At 35.1% G+C, this 18,250-nt stretch overlaps 1 protein-coding gene across 12 annotated transcripts in view; it reads left to right on the top strand.

The window, feature by feature from the left end:
• Positions 1 to 18,250, top strand: part of COL19A1 (collagen type XIX alpha 1 chain) — a 202,617-nt gene that overhangs the window by 4,736 nt on the left and 179,631 nt on the right. For all 12 annotated transcript variants that reach the window (XM_072036305.1, XM_027455038.3, XM_027455037.3 and 9 more), the window contains exons 3-4: positions 4,980 to 5,054; positions 5,257 to 5,356. In XM_072036305.1, coding sequence (XP_071892406.1) covers positions 4,980 to 5,054; positions 5,257 to 5,356 — 175 coding nt within the window. The remainder of the gene's footprint in view (positions 1 to 4,979; positions 5,055 to 5,256; positions 5,357 to 18,250) is intronic.

Below are 18,250 nucleotides of genomic sequence, written 5' to 3'. Positions count from 1 at the left end.
ACTCTTGTCTCATTCCCAGATCATTGTTGCTTTTTCAACTTTCTTTAACAATCAATCCTTTTCAAAGTCACTTGCTAACCCATGAAAAATGTAGCATAAATAAAGTCTTGGGACTGCCAGTCATGGTGAATTTCCATTGCCTTTTGACATGGAATGAGTTGTGAAAAGTATTGGCTCTAGATCATGAGCTCAGATAGGCACTTTAACCCAAATACAGTGAGTGGTTTCAAGCATGCAAATCAGTTCAGCTTTTCAGTTTTCATCCTTTAGTAGAGCTAGATGATTCTCAAAATCAAGATAAAGGCTTTGTAGTCACTCTCATATAAAATACATTCATAGTCTTAATACTAGGAGTGTTTAAACTCTAACCCTGAACGTTTAAGGTTGGATCCACAAATTGTTGTCAGCACTGCAGTGTTTAAATGACTATTCCACCCTTGGATTTCTTAACATGTAGGTAAAACGTAAGCCTTCTTGGGCAGCGAAGAAGGAACTTTGGCTGTCTGTAAGGATGTGATTCATGAAAGCCTGCACACTGTGGAGAGCCACTTCAGTTAGTGAGTAATAATACATAAGAGAGATTACACACGTTCTCCCAGAGTGAAGCTTGTGGACTAGATTAGCTTACAGTTGAGTGTTTTTTTTTTTTTTTTCTCTTTCCCTCCCTTTCCCTGAAAAATAAAAATAAAATAAAATATCCTGTAGCCAAGATATCCACTTTGAGTATAAAGTCCTGTTTTTCCCCCTACCACCTGTTCCTCATGGGAGAATCCAGTTCTCCAAGGTCTACTGTGAGCATGAGGCAGGTACACCATACTCCTAGTACTTGAACTTGGTAAGAATTTCTTAATCTCTACCAAAGCAATTAATTGTTTACATAACTGTCTAAATAATCATTGGGCTTGGACTTGATTTCTTTCCTATATCAACAAATTTGTAGATTCAGTCTCCTTTATTCCTCTTTCTATCTTTGGCTTAATTAATACCTATATTGTAATGCAATATGTAGTGGCTTTCAGTATAAAAAGAGGAAAAAAAAAAACATATTTCATTTTCTGGTAGCTCTGTACCTGAGGCTATGGATATGTGAGGGACCAAATTCCTTGACCCTGTTTGAAAGCAGTCCAACAGAGTGTTTGAGTACAGCACTCTCAACTTCAGTATAAATACCTGTGAGGTGGGCTTGCAAATGTTAGCAATGATATCCAACAAGTCAGCCACACGCTCTGAAAAAGTTCATTCTACCTATATTTTCCTGAAGCCTGATCCAGTTAGAATGTGAGATAAGTCCTCGATAATTTGGAATTCTGCCTGAAGCTTGAAACCAACATATCGTGTGTATGTAACAGCTGTTTTTTTTTTTGCTATTGGGCCACATTAATTTATCCAGTTGTGTTTTCTGATAGAAGCTTTGGTACCCTCATAATGTGCACATCAGTGGGTTAGACAGCAACTGAAACTTCACCTAAACATGAGCTTTAATTACAAAGTAGCAGATAGGTATTTGGGAAGTGAATCTGGTCGTTTCAGTTCACCCAGGTCCTAAAGAAGCCAAGAGTGCTTACTGGAAGCTACAGTTCCCAATCAGGAAGTGCACCCAAGAGATGTCTGTAAGAGTGAGACTGAAGCATGCACCAGAGTCTTATGGGTCTGGGTTTTCATGGAAAGGAAAACTGAGCATGGGACCTAGATGGAAGCTGCAGAATGCTTCAACAAGTGGTCTGACCATTGTAAGAATTCAGGACACAATTTAGCATGTTGCAGCAGGCAAGGCTAGATGCAACCACCCTACTTAGAATATATTTTTTTACAGAATTCTATTATTAAAAAATAAGTTTTCCTTACTAGATTCTCAGTGGAGAGACAGAAGATCATGGTTATATGTGACACACCTGGTTTATCCACATCGATATGTGTTTTGAAGTAATTAGGTTGAATTTGTAATAATAACCACCTACGTACAGCTCATTGATTTCCAAAGATTAATGGATCCTATCCTATGAATAGGAGATCTCATTAATTTATAGGTATGGTAACTTCAGTTTTGACATCACCATTCTAATATGAATTGTGGACTTCAATCAAAACAAACTCAGTTTTATCACGTGTAGAGCAACCTATTTTATTGTAAGCTTGTTGGTTTTTCTTCTCTAGTTTTATAGTGATGTATTATAACAGGGAAGGTTGCTGTGTGTGGTTTCTGCATCTGGATAAGGGTTTGTCGTGTACTTTTCCTTTCATGAATGTCTTCATGTAGATCGTCTAATTCAGCTATCCATGGGTTGAGCAGCTTTGTTTCAGGCCAAAGAGAATTTAAAGATCTGCCAGCAGTACTAAAAATCTTGGAAGAGACTTACTTTTTGACTGTATAAACTCTAGAAAGAATTTTCATCAATCTATAGCAATTAAAGTTATCAGTCTTCATGTGGAGAGCTTTTTGGTTTTTAATATTTTATGCTTTTGTCTTAGCTCTCTGATAAAATAATATTGGACTAAAGGAGTGAACCAACAGCATAAAATAGGAGAATAATTGTAGTAACCCTTTCAGTTTTCAAAGGGAAATGGAAACCAACCAAATAAGTAACATTTACATAGCCTGTCTATGCTGTGACTGTTATGCCACCGATAAAAATAGGTCCACAGTCCAGTCTGTGGCATGTGAGGAATCATTGCTATCATCTGGATAACACAGAAATTAAGGCTCGATTCTTTATTTGGAGTTGGAAGAAAGTGGCTGGAGGGAATAAGCTAATATGCCCCAGTCCTTAGTTGCTCAGCCCTCTTGTAAGTTAGTGCTGGGAAAAAAAAAAAAAAAAAAAAAAAAAAAAAACAGGTTGTCTTTTAATCTCTGGTTCTATATCTCTTACTATAGCAGTTCAAGGTAAAATCTACAACAGGTTGTATCTGGATGCTCTTTTTATAAGAACTGTAAAGTAATTCAATGGAAAAATGAGTCTGTCCATATTCTTTGCGTTAATTAAAAAAAGAAATACATTAAGATGTTTGTTGCTCTATGCATGACAAGCTATTGTGCCTTCAGCCATAAGAGGCTTTTCTTATTTATTTTTTTTACACCGAGATATTTCTTGTAGCTATGCCTCTGTAAATCTACTATAACCAATTTGTTGCTCTATAGTGGGTATAGATACAAATCTATAGTTTAATAATCTTTATAAATGATTGAAATCCCAGGTCTGCAGATTAAAGAGTATCTAAGGTGAGCCTCTTTCTGTCCTTTAATGGGTATGGTAAATGGTGTATTCAAATTGCTATGTTAGTATGTAATTCCACACTCCCTACAAACTGAGAGTGATGAAAGATTTCAGTTTCAGAGATTTCAGAATGAATGAATATTCTTAACAGTTCAGCATGTTGTTTTTTGTTTTTTTTTGGGGGGAAAAAGGAATTTATAATGGGAGTTATAGTTGTTTTCAATGCATATGTTTCTTATTTCTCATGAAACTTTGTATCTATTTGTGTATACATATATATGTATAAGCATGTATATATATACATGCATTTATATACATAAATGCATGTATATATATACGTATATATGTATATATATACGTTTTTATATATGAAGGAAGGAAAGAATAAATTGTCTCAGTGCCTTCGAAATAAATCAACTTAGAAGTGGTATTACTTGTAATTGAGATGCCTTTCATTAACTGAGTTGATAGGAAGGTTCTTTATATCTGTATTATACAATTTAGCTTCATTTTTACTGGTAGTTTCAGATTAGCCATTTGTAGTCCAGATAAAATACTGTAATGCATTTAATAGAATCAAAAACCTTTGAAGGATAATGTGCTCTCTGCATTACTACAGAAAGAATGACAAAGTTCATATGTTTTAAAATCACAAATATAGCTATTTTAAGTGTCAACCCTGTCTATATGCCCTTGGAAACCTTTAAATAAAGATGATTTCCAGGTTAATGCTAGGACACTTCTCCTTGCTTTTTTCATTGAACTGACAGTTTGGAAAGCCCCTTGACCTTCACTGCTCAGTATCTTTTGACATATCTTGGCCATTTCCTTAGTCACATCAGATCAACAAGGAGCTCTGCACTGATTTGGCACACAGGGGCCAAATCCTGCGTGCTGGTTTCCTTTTGACAGTTTCCTTAAGGTTTAGTGGGGCTATTTTATTTTATTTTATTTTATTTTTTTAAAGAAAAAGCCCTATTTCTGACCCATGCACAAAAGGGATATTTGTCTGTATGTGCTTCATAAAAGTGTGTATTCCTGTACATATTTAAAAAAGTATGCAAATTGTATGCTGCGTAATAATGCATTGTTTGATCTAAGCATGTGGCTAGAGATAGCCTTAGAATTTACCATGTTTCAGTTTTTAGAACATTATGTTTGTTTACCTAAAGACTTTGGTTCAGACTTAATCCCCTGTAAAGCTGCTTAATTTTCAAAGTATAAATATTGCTTGCATTGTTTATTATATGATATGATTGTATCCTTGTTAATCCACATTTTGAAATGAATGTTCACTGAGCTAATAATAGGTTATTGCAACAGTAATCATTCATGCTATATTGTTGCAGATTCATTGTAATGTCTTCTTAATCAAAAATATTTTTTCTAATAATATAATCAGAAAAAAAAAAAAAAAAAAACAACAACCGTAGAACCGATCTGACTACTTTATAGGGTATTGTAGATGGAAACAACATAGTATGAACTGTGGTTCATAGTAAGAACTTCTGGTTCTGTCATTCGTGTTGAATTAAAACATGATCAAATTTATATTTGCCTATGTTATTGGAAAATTAGTATAAAATTAATTATTATTGCTCTTATTTTTGGTTTTGTGATTTGGTTTATTGATATTTTCTATATCCTAAAGATAGAGAAACTAAAAGAAAGATTCCTGCTATGACTATACCTATCATGATGGTTTGTTCTGTTTCATTTTCATTTGGTAGAATTTTATGAGAAATATTAACCTGTGCTCTCTTGAAGGTGCTGTGTGTCCTTTAATAAAAACAGCTGTTCATCATCTCAAACAAATCAACAGAGACAGTCTTGGTTTGTCAGGTAAATGGCTTTCTTTAATACGAAGAGTAAATTATCTAAATCCATTGGTAAAATGAATTTTGTCAGTTTCTGTAACTTAAAGTACTGGTTTTCAAAATAAACTTTTTGTCCTCTAGAAAGTCACCCAGCATGCTAAAAAGTTTACCCATGCTTTTAAAAAAACTGTGTTATGTAAACTAAATCAGTGTATCGTATTCTGCAGGGTTTGATCTGGCAGAAAGCTTTTCTTTGAGACAGACGTCTTGTGGAGGGGAAAAAATCTGCTTTAAACTGGGAAGTGCTCCTCTCATCAGAGACACAAAGTGAGTAAGATACTACTTTCATCTTAGAGTTTTTAATTAGGAAGCTCAGACCAAATACTATTAATGATCTGATACACTAAGCAGTGTATCAAAGGACACCACAGAAAGATAAGTATGTCCATTTTTAGGCATTTTCATCTGTGATAGTTTTTGGGAATCAGTCTGACTCAGGAGTTTTCTTTTCTGAAATCTGGAAGTATCCAGGAAGAAAGTTAATTGAGAATATCCTATTCTCAAACTGTGATTCTAATACTGAAAACTCTGCTGTTTATACATAAAGATTTATAAAAACAAAGGAAACAAAGAACTTTCATGGCGTGACAGGAAGTATTTACCTTACTAATCTTCCCTCAATGAAATTAGCTGTTTGCATGGAAAAAAAGAGAGAGTCACAGTTTCCTTAAATGCTGTATTTTCATGATTATATTTTTTCAGTGAATTTGACATCTTGCCTTTGAGCACCAAAAGAATGGCTGGTACTCATAGTAGAGGTGAAACTAGGCAGCATGCTCTTCTGACAATTGAATGAAGGGCAGAGATTGCATGAAAAACCAAAAGGAGGGTACAAGAGAGTAAGGCATAATGGAACTGCATGAATTTAAGACCTCATTGAGATGAGGAGATGGTAAGATGCATTTAGGAATGTAGTTTCAAGTTCCTCATCCTTGGACAGTGGAGAGAAAGAGAATCCTCTCAGAGCTTTGTGGTTGAGATGTGCTCTGAGTCATGGGACTGTCGTTTCTGTACAGCATGTTCTTGTGATGATGTGGGGACTAACTGTATTCCCATGTTTTCAGGTTGGGTATTCTCTGTTGCAAGAATTCTGGCACCTGGTTGTGTTGGAAAAAATACATCCAAGCCCTTAGAATTCCCCTTCAGCTGGGTCCTGGGAAAACCAAAGTGAGGTTTGTTGGCAGAGAAATTGAAGAAGAAAGAGAGGGGATCAGAGACACCCAGGCAAAAAATAAAGTGATCTCTGGGAGACAAGAGTGATTAAAGAAATACCACTTAGGCTCTAACTAGAAACTTAGAATATCTAAGTTTTTTTTTGGAAATATTAGGTACTGTAAATGCTCAATTAGTATACTTGCATAATTCTTCAAAGTTGTACAAAGTAATCAGTGTCTCTTCTAAAATTCTTTGATTGTTATTGAAGGAAAAATGACTAGATAAAATTATTTGACACAGAGAGAGCTCTATTTTTTATAAGTGTCTTCCTAGTATTTTCAAGATCATCCTTGGAAGACAAACAGGTAAAATTAAGTACCAAAATATGAGTCTTTCGTAAAACTATTTTGAAAGTTTGTCAACAAGAAAGCTTTTTTATTTTATTTTATGTTATCATTCATTTTAAAAATTTTTACAGATTTATTTCAGGACAAGAATTTGAGGGAAATGTGAGAATACAGAAGAGTAGAGGAATAAGAAACTTCAGGAATAAGAAACTAAGTAGAACTAAGTGTACAATCAGATAAATGTATATTGTAAGCTGATTTACATTTTTTCTGAAAACGCAGGCAAATCAGTGACAAAAAAATGGAGTGAAAAGAGCTAGAAATTTTAAGAAGACAGATTAATGACATTATTTTAAAATCATATTACTTTGGGGAAAATCCGTGAATGAAAATGATTTCTGTGAATTTGATATTTTTGAAGGGTTCTGACCATGATGTTGAGGTTGAAAATGTTGAGGATTTTTACTTGCTTTTATTAGTAAGCCTAAGTACTAATTCAAATTCTTTAAAAAATTATTATTAATGAGGGCAGTGAAAATGGGGGAAGTCATGTAACGGTTGATAGCTACTACTCAATAAAGTCTTAATTCCCAGAAATTGGAAGGAAATATTCTTGAAAGAAAGAATGCAAGAATGCTTCTGTTTATCCTTTTTTTTTTTTTTTTTTTTTTTTTTTTTTCTGGGAGAGGAACCTAACAGATTGCTTTTTCTGTTCAGCTGTTTGGAAGGGAGGATGACTCTTGGAGACAAAAATAGGGAAAACAAAAACTGGTAGTTTTTCTTTATTTTCAGTCCAATTTGCCCAGGGGATAAAGAACTTCAATAAATGGTAAACCTGGAGGACAGTTGCTTTAGTTTCGTTAGTGTCTATGGATTCTCACATTCATCTTCCACCCCATTGTTTTCTTCAGTTTATAGACTTTAAAGAAAAACTAAAGAGAAAGTTTTTCCAGTTTCTCCTAAAAATGAGTATCCAGTGGATGAAAACTTCAACTGGATGAATCTGAAATGATAACCAAGTATCATTGTAATCAGTGCTAAGGTTTGAATATAGTTAGGCTAAAAAATAATATCACGTTATTAATGTTAATAAGATACAACATGATCTTTTCTGTCAGCCTGCTGTGGAAGTAAATTGTACCTCTTTACATGTATCTCTCCAAACAAAAAAAATAATAATAAAAAAAAAGGGCTAAAATATTTTCAGCAACATTAAAGCATTGTAGAATTTATGTTAGATTGTAGTTCTTAAGGGCAATAGCCTTGTTATTGCTTTTTTTTTTAAACCTTTCCTCACAGAGAAGTGCATGTTATAATTGAGAAAATAATTTACTTTCTTATTCCAAATACCAAACACATAATAGCTTTTTGTTATTAAGACTTCAGAGAAACAAGTTTTGAAGTATGTATTTAAGGTATTTCTGATAGTCTTCTGAACTTGAGGTGGTTTTTTGTTTGTTTTTTAAATAAGGGCATATGGCAGTTAGGAGCACAAAATGAGTATTTGACATTATAGGTTTTCAGTGAAGCAGGAATACCTGTCATCATAATTTTATAATTTACTTTATCTCAGATACCCATGTCCAATATCTTGTAATATATTATTTTATTTAAATCTTCTTCTCTTACAGTATGGCAGATTGTGTAGTTCCAGAACACTTGTGTTATTAGATGCTCAGAGGTTTTTAGGATCGTTCTGCCTCAGAAAATATGTTAGTAGACGTGGTGTGCAGTAAGTAGCAGAACAGTGTTTGTTTTCCATCCTGCAGGAAACTGGGAGTATCTGATTAAGCTGACTAGCAAGTATCAAGTAACTTGGCACATCTCCTCTTGCATTTCATTCATTCAGTCGTAGTGTGGGTAATAGAAAGCTATGCTGTGCCATTTTTCTTGTGTGATGCCATTTTGATTTTTTTCAATGGACCTGGAGTAGTGTTGCACCTATTTATATGTTGTAAATAATTTACAATGCAGTGTCAGTTTGGGGAATCGATTATATCTATTTATGCTGAATTTTGGTTCTATTTCTTTATCTCTTTTGGGAAAGGGATATGTACGTGATATGTGAGGTGGTGGGATGTGGGTAACTTCTGATGTTTTGTGTAAGTGACTAATCTTTTAATCTTTTCGGAGTTAAAAAGTGACTTTTAATTTAAGAAACTGTGAGTTTTGTATTGCAGTTCTTACACAGACATTATTAGATGTTACTCTGGACTAAAGTAGTATAACTGAACCTCTGAATCCTAAAGAAATTAACCCTACAGTTATGTAGGCAATCTAATTACGTAATCATAATAACACCAATTTTATAATGTTTTAATTTTATTTCAATAAGTACATTATGGAGTCACATTTTGTTAGCTAAAGTCACATTTTTTTAGCTAGAGTCTAATACGTACTGTCTGTGTATTCCAGTTCGGTGTAAAGCTTGCTGACAGAAGTGGTGGAGGGCTCTGTGCTGATAGCAACTCCTTCAGGTCTGCCAGCAATACTCAGAGCTCCTGGCATCAGGCCTTTTAGGCTGGTTGTTGCTCCTCAGTAGCCTTAGAGTAAACAGCAAGATGCAGAAATAGTTTCACTGTCCTTCTCTAAAGATGCCAGTTGTTCTCACTTGTCTGGCTTGCTTGTGGGCCACTTTTTCTGCTCTGAAATTTCTGTACAGAGCTAATAAGAGATGTAGCAAGTTGGTTTCAGCTGAGTTTCAGAGTGTTTTGAAACGGACATCTGTTGTTTATGATTAGGAAATCCTAATGGCACAGTCATTTTGTTTTCTTAACTTGTAGCTCATTTGGTTTGATAGCTCATATTCATTTACTGACACGATTGTCAGAGCTGGCTGTTAAAATGATCTCAGAATTAGAGCAATTGGGATTACTCTTACGACTTTTGTTAGGAATTCTTCTACTTTTGGTCTAAGATACTGAAGAAGAGTTTGGATTTTGACTGTATTTGGACTACTCAGCTCCATCAGCAATGTTTTCATTTATTGCTGCTGAAAGATCTGCGACTGTGGGTTGGGCGATGTTTCAGAGAAAGTGTTTCCCCCCTTCCTGATGTCTAGCTACAAGATGTAGAAATAATGTTACCGCTTCTGCCGGTACATTCCCAGCTAAGAACAGAAATAGATGATGAAAGAACGTTTATACATGTGTTTGGTTTGGTTTTGATGCTAACCTTTATAATTGCAAAAAATGCATCTATGGAATGCATATGGAATTGCATTTCCTGAACACCACTGGCATCTAGTGAGGCAGTTTCTGTGCTTACTCCTAGAAGCCTTCTTATAACCAGCACTTCACTACCAAAGGCACTTACCTCTGGGTGACTTTGCAGTCTGCTCTCTGCCTCTGTCTATTCAACAAAACACCCAGTGCCTTGCATTTGAATTTAGCAGTCAGTGAGCATCTTACATGAGCATGACTTCTGATTAGTTTTGCTTATGAGTTGTTTTGGCCAGATTCAGCAATTGTCTTGAAAAAATAATATTAAGACATATATTAAGAACTGGTGTACATATTTCTTAAATATGATATAGATTGAATAGTTGTGCAACTTACCAGTTTTCAAAAGTTTTCATCAAACACTTTTATAGTAATACAGTTTAATATTAATGAAAGTGGCAATGACAACCCGTGTTTGATGGCAGTATTTACCATTATGCTAACCAGCTTTTATCTGTACTTGGATACTTATGTAAGAAAATTAGATAGTTATGTAAGAAAAAACACCTCTTCCTTCCAATATTGTGTATTAATTTGAGGTCACTTGAGCTCTTTGAGCCAACAATGCTAAGATTGAAATGTCTGGTATTTTGGTTGCAGGGTATTTTCAAGAAAAGGGCCTTGTCTCTGGAATTTACTTCCTGAGTGTGGGAGCCTGAATTTAGTACGAATCCTAATGCTTTCTTCAGGTCTTTCAAAGTAGTAGATCAAAAGATGCAGCGATACAGTCTTTGTTTTTCCAATTCTGACTAAAGGTACTGAAGTCATATATTTTGTATTTATTGCAGAAACTTGAAAACTTAATTTTAGAAATTAAAAAGAAGGCTAATACAAGGAGTACTATTGAAAGAACAAATTGGATCTGTACCTACCACATAAACACCAATTATTTCTTTTCATAACTAAGGAGAAAACTGGGGCCTCTTACTGCAAAAAATAATAGGACAATGCCTCTTTTAAAGAATGAAAACATGTGAATGTCTTTTCCTGGGTATATGGGCTTGTTTGTACCTGATAATTTACAAGATACATGCCAACATCTTTGTTAAAAAATAAAGATCTACAATTCAGACATTAATTGGTTTTAATTGCTATACTGATCTCAAACCCTAATTTAACATGCAATTTTCTACAAATGAAGAATCGGAAGAGCAGAAATAATGACAGATATATGGCAAAGGGGAAGAATTTATTTAAAAAAAAAAAAAAGTATAGTACTTACATTGAAAGCAGATTGTGAGGGAACAGAGAGCAGCAAAACTATTTTAATTATACCACTGACTGTAGCAAATCTGAATTTTTTGATCTTTAGCGTATTCCCCAGAGAGCAGAGCACTTCATGTGGCAGCATCTTACCATCTGAATTAGTAAGACAATGTTGGATGAAGCAGACTGTTCCTTTTCCTTTTTTTCCCCCAGCAATGTTGATCTTGCCAAAAAGCTCTTAGAGATAAAGGGCAGGAGCCTTTGGGAGATGTGGACTACACAGGCATTGGTCCACAGTGTGAGTGTACTTTTTTGTCTTTTGTTTTTTTTTTTGGATCCACACTCCCTATGTGCTTCAGCATTCGGGATGAAACTTCAGACAAGCAATAAGCAAATTACAGAAGCACTGGATGAACAAATCACAAAGGCAGTTTACTTTTCTTACTTGAAAAACTTTCCTTAATTTAAAAAAAAAAAAAAAGAAAAAAGTGTTTCAGTTCAGCTTAGTGTTATCTTTTTCCCTTCTGTCTTCCTTTTAAAGGAGAAATCTGTCCAGCCAAGTTTATTTCAAATAAAATAAAATTTGGAGTTCATCTTTTTAACGTTTCTTTCCTATGCTTGGCCTCATGTTACTTTCTGCACACCAGTATCAGCCTCTCTGGTCCATGAGGCCAGTGGCTGATCCCAGTAGCTATGTGATCTCCATCAATCACAGTGGAAAAGGAGCAAAAAGCTGGGGAGGAGCATGGAGGGGCACCACAGAACTGCTGCTCTCAGCAGCCTGCAGTTAGTTTAAGCAAATCCTGAAACTGCACCTTCAATTTAAAGTTTTAATCTACCCTGTGAACAACAACAATTCTGTTGTTCTGATTTAAAACAGCAACAACAAAAGTATGTTATCTAAGCAATTTTACTTGAACTAAATACTTCTATATAGAATTCCACTTTATTTTCATCTGATAGGGGTGCCAAAACTACTTTTCATTTTCCTTATTGGTTAAGATAACAAAGATTAGAACATATACTGTCACAGATATCGCAAGGTTATTCTGGTATTAGATTTCTAGATTCAGCACAAGCAATTTACCTGGACACATCCCTATGCCCTCATTCAAAAAACTGGATGCAGATTCTGTCAGAGGTTATTCAATTTTCTGGTATATTAGTAAAATACAGCCCTAAGTGATGCCAGATTGTGGGGGACTCATACAAGAGTTTTTTCTTTTTTTCTTTGCAAAACGTGTTGACTTCTAAAGCCTTTGCAATCTTTGTAATGTTGCTCCATTTTTTCTTGGACATTTTTTTTTCAGGGGGAGTTCCCAAAATTTAGTACAAGGTAATACTATGAACCAGTAAGGGGGCTGCAGATCTAAGTCTCTAACAAGACCTGTATTTGATACAAATTCTAGTTAGAATAGCCTTAAAACAAAAATACAGTTGTAAAATTAACACACTAAGTTTCTTAGAAATCAAGAGTGTATATGGGTATATACTCAGCAGTGCTATATGCAGCCATGCAGGATTCAATGAAAGGTACAGTATATAATGCACGCAGCTGATGATAAACCATTGCTCCCATGTGTAGTATTGTAGAAGTAGAGATTGAAAGATAATTTATCAGTTTTCCTGATTGGGCTGAGAGGATTCAAGTGTCTCTGTCAAATGCTTATATCTCCAGCTGAAGCACTGGTGCCAAGTGCTTCATAAGGCATTTATCAGCAGGCTGAAAAAAACTGTAATAAATCAGAACTTCTGTGGTTGCCTTTGTGGTTTAACACTTTGTGAAATGTAGCTTGCACTAGCAAAGCTGTCAGGCATTTCTCCCGTTGAGTAAAGCTGTACCTTACAAAAAGGTGTTTGTGCTGATACATCTGTGTCTACAGTGAGGCTTTGATGTTTAAAGATGTCGTAAAGAAATATCATTTCCTTCCCCCACCTTGCCTCTTGGATTTTAGTTTTCATTTCTAAAAATAGTTCACAGGCTTTCTTACAGTGAAGCTCCCTGGTGCTTTTTGCATTATGCTGATTTTCATTTATTTTCAGTTAATTGTGAAAGATTTTTGTCTCCAGCACTTCTCTGTGTTTATCTCTTTGCAGTTTTTATCAATGTGCCATAAGACATTTTTAGAGATGGAGACAAATGACCAAATATTTAAAAATAGTATTCTAATTTTGCATCAGCACTATGGTCCATGCCCTGGATTTTTCAGTTGGAGACCTGAGTATCAGCTGGATTTTAGTCATAAGCATACAGAGTTTGCAGACTGCAGCCTCGTCTCTAGTGAATATTTTTCATGTCACAAAATCATTTTAAAGCTTGGAATGATTTAATACACTTCAAGACAAAGAACAGTCTGTAATCTCTAGCAGCTAAGTACCGGTATACAGACATCAGTATATTAACAGGACCATGTGCAAGAGCTCATGTTATTTTTGGGTTTAGTCAATGTGATTATTTGCAGAATATCAGAATTCTAAAAAAAAAAATTATCTAAAAATACTCTGAGCATGACAATACAGGCCTTGAATAATTTGGCATTAGGCTTTTACTTGTCATATGAAAATGCACGTATCTTTTATTTTTAGGCATTAAGCTCCTGCTCATTACTATACCCATAATAGCAGTGTTAATACAGAAATTCTTGATAAACTTTGATTTATCTCAGTTTCCTCTGGGAACTCTGTGCTGAGAACTTAATAAGAAACATTTTTGTTCACAATCTGTAGTGAGCATTGTTGATTACTCAAGTGCTGTTGATACTTATCTCAAAATAGCAAAAAAATGGCTATTTTATGCTTAGGGAAGGTGAGGTTTGCCTAGTCCTAAGAAATGACCATACAGATAGCACCTCCAAGATGCTGTCCCTCCACTCACCTTATTTTTCATCTTCCTGGATCTGTCTCTAAATGGGCAGTTTGGAAAGCTAAATGTTTGCCAATTTAAATTAATCTATGAAGTCTATGAAAAATGAAGTCATTTTCACAAGGAGCACATACAATGACAGGAATTGCTTGCCAAGATGTGGGGCGGGAAGTGTACTTCCACATCCAGTTTTTGCACTCAGGTCCTTGTCATGCTGGATGTTACTCTGGAGTACAGCACAGGCAATTGCAGCATTAAGTTATTGCTGGCACTCAGGATTGATGTCTAGCAGCTGACATCTATAGGATTAATGGATAACATTCATACGTTTTCTAGGTAAAAGTATAAGTTGGAAACAAGTTGTGAAGGGAAGAGGAATCTTTTAGTACATTAGCTTTTTTTGAAAATATGTCCTGTGGAGTTAAGTCATTGGGAGCTGAGAATAGGAGGTTAACATAAAAGGTTTTGATTCCTATGTGAAGTGTGGACAATATGTGATAAAGACAGTGACGCCTAAGAATAATCACATGGTCAGAGACATTGGATGAAAATGTACCACAACAGGATCAAAAATAAATAGACGATAAGTTTTAGCAGCAGTTCAGTATGAAGCTGTATATGATGACTTGAGTGACTGAAAATGTTAGGTACAAGAAATGCTATCAGACAATTGTATTTACTCAAAAGGAGCATAGACTTTAAAAAGATTTCTTATGTTCCGTAAGTTACTTCCCTTTCCACGGGAGTTTCTTTAAATTTGGGAAGTGGTAAATGACTGTATTAGTATGTGGATACAGATATGCTATGTTGCCAGGAAATTACATAAGCTTAAGATTGGTTTGTTGTGAAAATATTAAGAGCACTACAAAAACACTGTGATTTGAGATAGCTGGTATGATTTTATGGAAAGGAAAGTCATGACTCATTAACTGGTTGGAGTTCTTGAAAAACTGAAGAGTTATAATAAAGCCTAGCTCCATTGCTCCAGTTAACGATCCGTTATCACTTCTAATACGAATCCATATTATCACTAAGATTACATTTTTTACAGCATCCTAACTTTTGTTATCGCAATTAAATGTCATTTCTTTAAATAGCTTATGTTAGATTGACTTTGTTCTCATGCAAAAGTAAATGTGTGCTTCAATTATAGACTATACTGTTAACAGATTTTTTTTTCCCCATAAACATTCCCATAATGTTAGGTACTTAATTCCATTGTTAGCAAAGTAATTTATATAGTGAGACTGAATACATCAAATGTGTTTTTGTCACAAGGCAGTGTGCATGCTAAATATTTCCTTTTCAAAATTTGCAAAAACTCTCACCACGTACTTAAATGTTATCATTTTATACAATGTGAAATATTAGTGATTTTTTTTTAGTTATAATTCTTTTACACTTTGTCAGTTAGCTAGTAGATAATTTGAAGTTCATCAAATTTTCATCAGCAGTAAAGATTTCAATCTCAGCCATACTATCAAAAAATAAAATTATTGTTCATTCTAGTTCTGTTACTTTCATATAAAAATGATATAGATGATTCAATATCAAATACAGCTATAGTTAATGGAATCACATGCATTGTTTTAATGAAAGTTTTTGAGTGGTGGAACTTTCACTGTTTTGAGAAAAATTTGTAAACTCACAGCATGCCAGGCTTCCTTGTTTGGATATAAGGCATCTGGCCTGTTTCTACAGCCTGAGAAAGACTCTCTGCAATATCCCTTGTTCTTTCAAGTTGGATTCGGAGGGTTCTTTTAATGTGATGTTTAGGGGAAAACTAAATAAATTATTCATTCGCTTATCCAAAACTTCCACTGCTTGAAGTCTCCTTTCAACACCTCTGTCTTGGGTCAAATGCAAGACCCTTAAGCTTTTTGTGTGTTTCTCTGCTAGTCCTTTATAGTGAATACCTGGCCATTTCCCAGCTGGGTCAGGTAGTAAGAAGGTTGGCAAGTCATAGGTCCTTGGCCCATCCTGGTAAACATAGTTACGACTCAGCAGATAGCAATTCAATGTTGATAGTTTTGAGCTTGATATATTTCAACCCCATTTAATGTGTAACTTGCCAAAATCTCATTAGTACAGAAATTGCATGAGGTGCAGGCCAAGTTGTACATACTTTTATGTCGTGTATTTATTTCATTTAACTTCAATTAGACAAGTAATTTCTGAGTCCTGAGACTTTAGAAAAGCAATACTTTCCAGTTTCTGAAACTGTTATTAAGTCTTTCTATGTGATGCAGATGTATTTTTGATCTTTTATTTCCATATTTGTTCACTTAAAATCCATAAATATTACCTTTTTTTTTTTTTTCAAACTGTAAAAGAGCACATTATCCATCTAGTTATTCTTCAAATTGTAAGCAGAACACAAGGCTTAAATATTCATAGACTAGTCATAGACATGTTGTGTGTAGGGGGTGTTAAAGCAAAAGCATGTTCTGTCTCCGTAGCTTCACTCTTGCAGCTGACAGAGCTACTTATTTCAGGTCAGTAGTGTGGTATCTGGTATCACTAACCCTCTTTCCTACTCCAGTCTCTTCTGATGGTAACTTAATCTTCACCTCTTATGCCTTCTTTTTTGGGGAGATCATGTGGAACCAAGATGGATAGCCATATCCATCTGTAACAGTGTTGTCGGCTGTAGTATCTTCAATGTTGCCTGAGCCTTTTTTCTCAAACACTTCTTAGCGTGACCTGCTTGTGACTTCAGCCTGGAATGAATTTATTGGTGGGCATTCCTGAATGCTGAGGAGGAGGAGGTGGCTAGTTATCCAAGCAATTATTTGGAGAGGTTAGGAAAAAACATCCCTTAGTTTTGTTCAGCTGCACTTCATCCATATAGCAGCCCTTTTAGCTCTCCCTTTCCACTGCCAATCATAGTATTATGTTCAGCGTGACCACCCACAATTTTCATCGTATTGATACTGGCCTGGGAGATGGTTTGTCTTACGTCATCAGCCAGGGCTGTCCAGGATCTGGCAGCATGTACCGAGGAAGGAAGGGGTGAACCTATTCCAAGTGTAATTAAAAAAAAAAAAAAAAAAAGTTGTTCCATTGCTCTCACCACTAGTTCAGTGCTCACTTGTTCTCACTGCTAAAATCTAACAAAAGTTTGGGATGGGTGTGAGATGGGTGTGAGGGAGACTAAACAGCTAGCAATTGAGTGTTAAAAGGAAACAACACATTTAGGTTGGGTATCACAAGGTCATACAGAAATGCACAAGACTTGCGTGAGAAGTAGCATGTTGTGAGTCTCTCAGTGTGTAGCTCTGCTTGAATTGATCAACCCTCCTGTGTACAAAACTAAAAAGACCATTCTCTTTCTGGAGTCGGCTAGTATCTCTAGATACCAATACAAACATCTGTACAATGCTGGTAAATTGGTTGTGAAAACCCCTATGGGAAATTGCATGCTTTGATTTCTTCTTCCTCTAGTGAAGAGTATGTGAATATGCATAGTCCAAGGAAAAAGAAACATTCATTATTTCTTCCCTCTCCAAAGTATGATAGGCATCATCTGTCTTCAGACTGAAATGATCACAGCCTCCAATGTACAAATCCCCTATTGTATTCTGCCTTTTTTCCTTTTTTTTTTTTTTTTTTACATTTTCATTTTGGACAACAGCAACCATGAAGATCTACAAATAATTAACATCATACCAATAGATCTTGCTTCAGGGTAGGAAGCATGTAGAAATGCGTGCAGAACAATTTTTGCTGCCAGTTGACTTTCAGAGGTTACAGTAATTATTTTTTTTCTCTGACATCTTCAGAAGACTTCTTGCTCAGCTGAAAAACTCCAGTCCACTGTAGAGAATCATATTTAGCATAAGAATTTAATCTCTCATTGAATTCAGAGACTGCCAAGTAATAGACTTTTCTAATAACTAGATGTGTTGTCTCCACTCCATTTCTGGGAGCAAACTAGAAGGACAAATTAGTTAGAGCTGCTCATAAAATGCCTAAATAAAGACATGGGTGTAGATCTTAAAAGAAGTGTGTAAAGTTCCTTTAAATGTATTGAAGTTCACATCCTCTTCTCTTGAATCTTGCCATAATTGAAAAGAAAGTCTACCACAACTGGATTTTAGCATATTTGGCATAGCAAAATGGCCTTGAGAGATCATACAAAAATATCAAAAAGCCCAATACAAATCTTAAATGACTTGAGGAAAATTTAAATCTCTGCTCTTCTTTTAAACAACTCCTACCTTTAAATTTTGAATAAGGACCACATTGTAAGAGACAACCACAGAACCACCTAAGAAATGGAAAGATCATCATGTTTCTCCAGATTCAGCCATTTGCATTAATCTCCAAAGAGAAAACTGTTTTTCAGTTTTTGTGTATTGCTTGTCAG

Source organism: Anas platyrhynchos, chromosome 3, assembly GCF_047663525.1.
Source record: "Anas platyrhynchos isolate ZD024472 breed Pekin duck chromosome 3, IASCAAS_PekinDuck_T2T, whole genome shotgun sequence".
Lineage (NCBI taxonomy): Eukaryota > Metazoa > Chordata > Aves > Anseriformes > Anatidae > Anas > Anas platyrhynchos.
This window is presented reverse-complemented; position numbering and strand designations above follow the sequence as displayed.